Source organism: Papaver somniferum, chromosome 2 (genome assembly GCF_003573695.1).
Source record: "Papaver somniferum cultivar HN1 chromosome 2, ASM357369v1, whole genome shotgun sequence".
In the NCBI taxonomy this organism is placed as follows: Eukaryota; Viridiplantae; Streptophyta; class Magnoliopsida; order Ranunculales; family Papaveraceae; genus Papaver; species Papaver somniferum.
The window spans coordinates 116,894,812-116,904,136 of NC_039359.1; the positions used below are offsets into that span (position 1 = coordinate 116,894,812).

The 9,325-nt window shown below is 38.1% G+C and overlaps 1 protein-coding gene across 1 annotated transcript; it reads left to right on the forward strand.

Annotated features, from left to right (window-relative positions):
• The first annotated feature begins 762 nt into the window (after positions 1-762).
• Positions 763-9,121, forward strand: LOC113351821. Its single transcript, XM_026595747.1, has 11 exons — positions 763-1,110; positions 1,201-2,708; positions 2,963-3,650; positions 3,693-4,276; positions 4,357-4,631; positions 4,845-6,427; positions 7,155-7,683; positions 7,810-7,972; positions 8,313-8,416; positions 8,514-8,605; positions 8,731-9,121. Exons 2-11 carry the CDS (start codon positions 2,178-2,180, stop codon positions 8,805-8,807), a joined length of 4,626 nt encoding a protein of 1,541 aa, XP_026451532.1. The 5' UTR covers positions 763-1,110; positions 1,201-2,177; the 3' UTR covers positions 8,808-9,121.
• The last annotated feature ends 204 nt before the right edge of the window (positions 9,122-9,325 follow it).

The window sequence follows — 9,325 nt, forward strand, 5'->3', positions numbered from 1 at the left end:
ACTGTTACTTGTCTCTCTGTAATGTTTGAGGGGGTGGACCTTGACCATAAATGTCTGTATCTTACTGTATAAATATCCCTCTCCTTTATTCTTGTAAACTACCGAAACTATTCTACTGTGTAATAATACGTCTGATTCTATAACATTTTCACACACATCTCCAACTGAACCTATATTTGAACTTAGGTTCTTTAATGATATCAACATCACTTATATGTCTTGCTTGACCATTCCTTTTAAATAATGTATCAAACTTAATCAAACCAATATCCTTCTCCATGATCTATTGAATCAAACATAAAAGGGTTTTGTTAACATATGAAAATTCTCAGAAACATTCATATTACAGTATCAATTTCACCAAAGTCAGCAGTCAGCTTTCACCAGAGCCTTTAATGGAAAACTCTAGAACTGGGACAATTGTTATTGTCCAGATATGGGACAGTGAATCTGGACCTTTAAGCATTCCCTTCTTCACTACTAATCTCAATGCTAGAATCATTCCCCTCTCAACCGTTAAGATTGTGCCACCCCATGTCCAAAATTTGGACCATCCCATGTTGTCCCAGCTATAGGCGGGTCGGCCTTTATGTGCTTGTGGGGCCACAGAGAAGAAAGAAGGGTGATAAAATACCAAAATAAACATTTCTCCTTGGATTTTGTTCGTCGCACGTGAACTAGGTTTTTTTAAAGAAAACCTATATAAGTGGCGACAAGTGCCGCCTTTGGGAGTCTTGACAGTCGAGGAGCAGTTATTTTCTACGGCCGGTTTTCTAGATTTTGGAGTGCTTCTTTTCAATTTCTTTTCACACTTTCAATTGATTAACAGCTTCTTTTTTTTAATAGAGAGATTGTGATTAAGATGGTGGTGGATATATGTCTGCACAGAAAATCAGAAGCTAAATGTCGTAGAAATAAGAAGACGAAGAGAAAAGTAACAAGAAGTAGTGATCAAGAGACTGCAGAACCACCTCAATTCTCAAACCAAGAAGATATTGAAGAAGAGCAAGGTAAGAAGAATAATAAGAAGATTAAACTAGGAGGAGGAGGACCTTACAGAAACCAAGACTTTATTTCATCAATTGAGAACAAAGAGCTAGATAATCAAAGGTCAGTAAGTATATAATTCTCTTGTTGTTTCATTTATTTGGAAATCATGCATGATGGTTGTTTATTTATTGGATTAATTCATTCTTGTAGGAAACTTCAAATTGCACTGGAATACATTAATTCGGCCAAGTCTAGTGATGGAGGGGGAGATTGTCTTCAAACGGTTAGTGATTCTCGTTTAGTTTTGTCCCTCAATAAATGGGTTCAGTCTCTGCTAAATGATGAGCCAGCACAATGGAAGAATTTCAGTGTCTGGGTGATTTTTAAATTTTGTCTAGATAAGTCATTGTCGTTGGGAGTTGGGTTAACTTTCAGCTCGAAAATTTTACTTGGAATTTCTTGCATTGGAGAAAATTCAGCTCTTTTCAGTGATGATAGATGTGAATTTTACAGCCTTGTTTTGGATGTTTTATGTTGCTATTCAATTCTTCACATGGAAGGGTGTTTAGTGCTAATATGGATACATGGTCCTTCACGGTTGGGTCAATGCTGGGTGTTCTTCACAAGGTTTATATGGTTAATGTATCTGATGATAATGTGGGCATTCTGTTAATTCGCTTATCATGCTTGATATTCTAGCGCTGTTCCAGTTTTTTGATGGTTCATCCGAAGAAAATTTTCAGTAAATTTGTAGATAACCTTCTTGAACCATTGTTGAGTTTCTTAGTGATGGTGAATAAACAAATTGATGATAGTTGTAATTCCACATTGACAAAAGAGTTGTTGAAGACAGTGGAAGACATTTTGTCTTATGGGTTGTTCCATCCTGACCATGTGAAGGAGTTTCAAAGTTTACCGGCTACAGGGAGGGTTATTGGGTTTGGTGATGGTAAAGGAAAAAAATCAAAAATGAGGAATAGAAGTTATTGCATACGACTTTTTGAGAAATTGGAGAATATCGTATCTGAGAAGAAAATTTCTTCATTGGGGGGCGTGGGAGAGCTGTTTCGCTTGTATGTTGTCAGAGTAAAGAAGGAAAAGGGAGTTCCTGTGTTGTCCAGTCCAACTTAACTATTGGTAATGGTCAGGCAGTCACTGAAAGTACTCATTCTTCGGTTAGGCTTGACATGGAAACTGGAAAATCAGTGTTTGCTATCTTTCTATGGTTTATAAATCCTTTAAAGCGGGAGATTGAAACATATAATAAAACCAACATGGAAGACGGAATCGTATTGTTGGATGCTGCTCGTTGCACTCTTGAAGCTACCAATAAGATAATTGCCAGTTTTATGCATGAAAAAGTATATCTCCGGACGGAAGATACTTCTGATGGAGAGCGTCTTAATTTCTTGAAGGAGTTGTATCTGACACTTGTTTCACTTTCAGAGAGGATACATATTTGGTTACCTGGTTTGGATAATGGGTCCCCTGTAAATGGTGTATCTTTAGTAGCAAAAGAGATTATAGTTTCTCTTGGATATTTGCTGGAAATCGAATATGGGGTTGCTGGCGAAGATTTGGAAAGATTGTGGAAAATCATTTTGTCATTTTTAGTAATTGATTTACCTATAACAGGATCACCAGAAATATGCTCCCTGGCTGCATACGTTTTGCGCTTTGCATGCCAGTTAATGAATATAAACAGTGAGCTTCGCCAGGTTAGTGGAATTCATTCTGATTATTTGCATTAAGATGCTCTCTGAACCCATTTAGAAGTTAATTTGTGTATTTTAACATGATCTTGGGCTATAGTATTAGGTACTATCTTTTCTCACGATGTTTTGGTAAAAAACATTATTATTCTGTAGCCATTGCGTGTATGTAATGTCTTTTTGGGTTTACTATACATACGTTCTTCCCTTCCCTATCCTTGTCTTGTTCTATTTACAGTATTTGGTTTTTGATGCTGCAGGTTTGTGACTCCATATTTGCACTGTGTAAAGCTGTAAGGTCATTCTCTATTGCCAACTGTGAAGAATGTGTAAAATCCGCGACAATGTTATTATGCTTTCAAGAGTTTAGGCTTGCCGTTTGTAAAGCTATCAAAAATGTACCTGAAGGGAAGGCAACTGATTGCATCAAACAATTAACAAAGGATATCTCTGAAACTTTAGAGTGGATGTTGACCAGCAGTTCAAAGGATAAGAGATGTCGCGAACAAAACCTAGATTTGCAAGCTGAGCTTCTGGGAAGGGCACTAGCTGAAGTGTATACGATGCTATTAGATAATTTAGCTGTCACAACAGGGAACAGTAAATCTGTTGGGAAATCCATACAGGACCTGATGATAGTCCTAAGTCCATCCCTAAGTATTCTAGTAAGGAAAGAACATTCAAATGTTGGTGATTTCCTTTCCTCTGTCACGGGGCAAAGATATTTTGACAAGGAAAAATCAACCAGATCCAGTGCCTCATGGGTTTCATTGTTCTTCTTTCGCATATATGCTTCCTGCAGAAGCTTAAAGAAGCAATTGATAAGCCTCATGCCCCCTGATTCAGCTAAGCAGGCGTCGGAGGCAATGAGAGATTTGTTGACAGCATATGCTGAAGAAGCTGAAGAAAATTGCATGGAAGATCAAGGTTATTTTTCTTGGGTAATTAGTCCTTCAGACTCTCTCTTGATCATTATATAATCTATAGCAGATTTTTGTGGTCAGGACACTGTTGAAAGTTGTGCCCCGTTGGTTTATACGATGCATGCTATGGCTTACCAGAGGCTTATTGATCTTAGACGACAGATAAAAGCTTACAAATTCCTACAAAAGGAGCAGAATGATATGACATTGATGGGTGATGCTAACTCACATCATCTTTGTGAGGAAATTAAAATTTTAAGCAAAGAAGCTAAAGATCTTACTGTTTATCTCATGAAAAAGATAGAGCCGATGTCAGCTGATGCTTGTATCAATTCTGAAGGCAGAGAGCAGCAAACTTCAACTGAAGACAATGCATGGGATTTACATATTCCCTCTCTGAATGAAGGTTCATTGCCTACTGCTCTTTGGTATCTTCTTTGCCAAAATACTGATATTTGGGGCCCTCATGCTGCGCAGAAGAAGTTGAAGAAGTTCTTGTTTCTGTTGCTCCATATCCCCCTGACCAGGGCTCGAATCAGTGGCAAGGATGTTATAAAGGATAAAATGGACAAATCTCACAACATGGAGAAAATTACTCCTCATGGAATATCAATGGAGCTGCTACATGATACTTTATTCTATGAACAAACAGTAAGCATTGGTACAGTTTCTTGACTACTTTGTTTTATTTTTGCTGCACTCTGTGATATTTATATTGTTCATTGTCCTAGTTTCTCTGCAGGCATTTGCCATCAAGTTTTTCTGAGGTTCTGCGCCAATACCTAGTATCATTATCTGGTGATCCTTTGTCTGGAGATATTGACTTTAACAAGTGGTTAATAGATTTAAGTAAAGTTGCCGTGCATCCCGACCCCCCTTTCACGCAGTGCACCAAGGATCTCATAGCTTGCCAAAGCTTGCTTAATCTCTTATGCTGGATGCCTAAAGTTTATCTGAACTCAGAATCATTCTCAGATTGTGCCACCAATGTACTCAATCTTGAAATGTACGTTTAATTTTGTGTTCCTTCAGTTTAATGTTTTATTTTTCTTAGAAAGTAGCTTTGTATATCACACTGTTTTTCAGTGTACATCTTGTTCCCAATGCGACAAAGAGTGCAATTTTCATACATCAATTGAGCTTTTACCCACATTTCGATGATCATATACGAAGTGCTGTGTTATTAAATCACTTAAATGTTTTACTGTCAACATTTCAGGGTTTTGGTTTTTACGATCTTAAAGAATCATGGTAAATTAGAGGTGGATTCTCAGTATGAGCTTTTCAGATTGTTTGTATGTTGTAGAAAGGCATTGAAGTGCTTGTTAATGTCATTTCACGACGACATGGGGGAAGCTGTACATTGTTCCATCGTTCAAATATTTATTAAGAATTCAAACTCTGTTTTATGGCTTTGGAAATCTGGCACTGCATTGATTCGACTTCCGCCTGCATTTTCTGAAGAGCATGCAAGTGAACTGAAGCATATGAGTCCTTCTTTGATGGATGATACATCTTCTATACTTTTGACATTAACCAAGGTACATTTTTCTTTTTCTTTCCAATACGATCGAAACAATGGAGAAAAAAGCAACATTCCTTCAGCAATAAACAATGCAGACTTTATACAAGAATTACCCATTTCAGATGGGCTCAGCAAAAGAAGAAGTTTGAGTGAACCTGATCCAAGTTTAGGAGCCTGGATGGAACATCTGACAGAGAGTTTCAAAAAACATACCCAGTTCAAAAAACATGACCAGTTATTGCTTTCTAGTAAAGCTGATCTGAACAGTGAGGATTATAACAATATGTCTTCTGATGTTACATTCTTTCATGGTTTCTTGTGGGGCATCACATCCATTTTGCAAGATAAGAAGGGCTCCGAGGAACACAAATTGCTAGGTAGTTCGCTTTCTTCTCGGTCCATGGAGTCTACAGACTCCAAACTCAAGAGATTTATAACCTCTACTGAAGACTTCATTAATCCTTGCTTACGTGCATTGCTTGTGGTGGACTCTCAACAGCCTACTTGTTCGGAGAAGGATTTTGTTGAAGATTCTAAAGTTAGAAAAACGTTGCTTAGGTCGGATTTTACCAAAAACATTCTGAATGAAAGGCAACAGTTAAATAAACCTTTATTAAGAAGCTTATTAAAAGGTGACAATCCCGAGCTAGCTCATTGTGTCAGACAGCTTCTTATTGGATCTTCAGCTATTCTGAGTCTTAAAATGCAGATTTCCCAGCGTGCTTGTTTTTCAAGCTTGATGCCAATTTTAGTCGGAACATTACAGTACTTGCTGACAGAGTTTGCAAATATGGTTCAGGAACCACATTCAATATCTTATATTTGGTTGGATGGTGTTGTCAAATACCTGGAAGTTTTAGGGAGTTATGTTTCTTTAAAGAAGAACTCTTTAAAAAAAATTCGTGCTAGGCTGATTGACATGCATCTGCAGGCTATGGGTATATGCATATCATTATGTGGCAGAGAAGCTACACTACCATCCCATGAGACAAAAACTAGTACCAAAACTCTCATGGGTCAATCACTTGAGTTATCTGGTCGACACAGGTGGAGTACTTTGAGAGAATTCAGAGCTAGGCTTAGGCTGTCATTCAAAATTTTAGTCGTGAAATATTCGAAGTTGACAGCAATTGAGGCTGTAGAAAGAGCACTTGGAGTTCGTGAGCGACGTAGCATGCTTTATGAAATTTATGCAGGAGGTCCAGACGGAGGAAAGGTTTCTGCTGCTGTTGCAGCTGGTGTTTACTGCTTTGATTCTGTTGTTGCATCTGTTTCAGGTAGTCGACTATGAATTTGATAATAAGTCAATGGATTCACTTTTGGAAGTAGTCATTCGGTTTACTCAAGTTTGCATCTGTCTGGACTCTTCACAATGATATTAATGTTGACATGTCAGTGTAGAAAGTAGTTTGGGCATCACCCATCCCCTTAAGTATTTACGACAGTTTGTAGTTCTTAGTTTTGTCTAATCTCGGGCTTCCCATTCATTAAGATGCTAGCATGAAATCATACTAGCTGTATTGGTCCTTGATTCCTACTTGTTCTTTAACTGTACTGTTCACTGACACATCTCCCCCCACCCCTCTACTTCTGTGATTTATTTTTATCTAAACCTGACGATTTTTATGGAGTTGAAATTCAAATAACTGTTAAAACTTTGTTATTGGGTCAACACAAAATCGGTGGCAGTTTTTCAGGGAAAATGATGTTTATTGTAGAATTATCTGCTGGAGGAAAGCCAGTATTTGTTTCATCTCCATGCCTGCCATCCTGTTGGTGAATATGCCAATACTAAAAAGTCTTTGAGTCGTCTCTTTTTTTCAGCTGCTAGAATTCACAGAGCTATCTTATTTGCCTGCTTTGCGTCGTGTATCCCCCCTTTCTTTTCCCCATCTCCATGAACTTCTTCAGATAGTTGTACCTTCAACCTCTCATTTAGCTTGGTAGCGCATAATCTTGTATCTGCTCTATCCTAAGCTGTTTAATATGCCATCCACTACGCAGGCAAGGACTCAAATCAAGATCACATCCAAGGTTTAACTGGAGCTCTGTTCAACATAGTTGTGCACCTGCAAGGTCCTCAAATCTTCTATGAGAAGGTAACCTGCAGCGCTGGAGATGTTTATCCTGATCCTGGAGCAGTCATTCTTATGTGTGTTGAGGTGCTAACTAAAGTTGCTGGAAAACGTACAGAAGTTGCTGGAAAGCCTACTAAAGTTGCTGAAAAACCTACTAGAGTTTCTGGAATGCCTACTAAAGTTGCTGGAAAGCCTACTAAAGTTGATGGAAAACGTGCTGTCTTCCAAATGGATTCCGCCCATGTCATACAGTCTCTGCGCTTACCAGCGGCACTGTTCCAATGTTTCTGCTACCAAAGATACTCCCGAACTTCACTGGATTCTACAATGGTGTCGGCTAACCAAATGTTCGGTCCAGCTTGCGAGCGTCTGTGTACTGTGGACCGGAGGTTCTCGGTAGATCTATTCGCTGCATGCTGCAGGTTGTTGTCTACAGTTATTAGGCATCATAAAGGGTATGTTACCTGTGTCTTTTCTTTTCCTAAGATGGGATACCTAGTTATCTCGTTTTATTGTAGTTCTATGCTCCTAATCCTTGATATCTCACTTCGATGATGGTGATAATAATGTGTTGTGTGTAGAGTAACTAAAATGGCCGTTTCCATTCTTCAAGATTCGGTCTCTGTTCTTCTCCATTGTCTGGAAACAAGAGACATAGAGTTGGTTAGCACAAAAGGTTTTTATACATGGGGAGTACAAGAAGGAAGACTATGTGCTAGTTTCCTCTGCAGGGTTTATGAACAGGTTTGAGTTGTTTCTAAATTAGCATTCTATTGAAACTCCCAGTTTATTACGTAATATACAGTTGATTTATTTATTTCGTTCGTGTAACCGTTTTGCTAAGAATTATTATTTCATGAATGAATATGCTAGTTGTTAATAGGCAATGGTCTTTATAGTTGTGTCAATAGGCTGTGGTCTGTTTTGTGGTTTGCAACTCTTCTTTAGCTTTGTTTCTGTTTTGTTGCCATCTTTGTGAGCTTTTCGCTCTTTGTCAATTGTATTCGCCCGCACACGGCTTGTGTGCCTTTTAATCTATTCTCTTTGATCGATCAAAAAAATGAATGAATTTCTTGTTTTGCAGATAAGCAAGACAAAGGAAGTTTTTGAGGGGTATACTTTACCTTTTCTATCAGACTACATATGTGTTTATTCAGGATTGGGTCCTTTTAAAACAGGGATAAGAAGGTATCATTAAACACTTAATTTTCAACTCGTTTTTATCATTCAAACATATAACTGTACTCATCTTTCAGTTTAACAAAAATTGACATCGAAATGACAGGGAGATAGACGAAGTTCTTAGACCAGGTGTGTATGCTTTAGTAGATGCATGTTCTGAAGATGAGCTTCAATATCTTCACACTGTTTTAGAAGGTAGGCAATGTTTACCTTTTCTGTTAGCATTTTAGCACCAAAAAGAAAAGGGGCGTTGTTTGTGTAAGATGAGGATTTCGTGCGTGTTTTTGCTAATCGTGCTCTCTGGTCTGTGAATTATGTAGATGGTCCATGCACAGGGACTTTGAAGACTCTGGTACATGATTACAAACAGAATCACCAGTATGGGGGGAAAGTCTGATCTTGGGAGTTTCGTATGCCAGGTTGCAATCATGGTAAAGCATTCCATGTAGATCATAGGATTTGCAGCTGTGGAATGCACATTCAATGTTAGATGCCCTGAAGTGTTTGGTGGTTGGCAACAGATTCGAAATTCTGTTACCTGGGATGCAATAGCATATTCACTGTTAGATGCCCTGAAGTGTTTTTATTTTGATCAGACAGCTGGGGAACAAGGCAATCTTGTTCCCATTCTCTCAAAGCTGATGGATTCCATCTGTTCAAGAAAAAAAAGTTTGACGGAAAGAGAGAGAAAGCAAAAGTACAGTATATGAAAACCAGTGATTCCAAAATAAAATAAATAAAATTTGTCAAAGTACGGTAATTTCATTTGATATTGTAGTTGAAGAATAAATTTTTGATGCCGAGTCGTTATTTGTTTGGATATCACAATGCGACATGTATGCCTTTTACCCAGAAAATTGATCGTGCTAAGAGCGTCCACAATGGTACGATCATAACCAAAGATCAAAGACCAAA

Coding starts and splice junctions, on each gene's coding strand:
- LOC113351821 (XM_026595747.1), top strand. CDS start 2,178: ATGGAAACTGGAAAATCAGTGTTTGCTATCTTTCTATGGTTTATAAAT. Junction 3,651..3,692: donor TTATTTTTCTTGGGTAATTA/GTCCTTCAGACT, acceptor AATCTATAGCAG/ATTTTTGTGGTCAGGACACT. Junction 4,277..4,356: donor CTTTATTCTATGAACAAACA/GTAAGCATTGGT, acceptor TCATTGTCCTAG/TTTCTCTGCAGGCATTTGCC.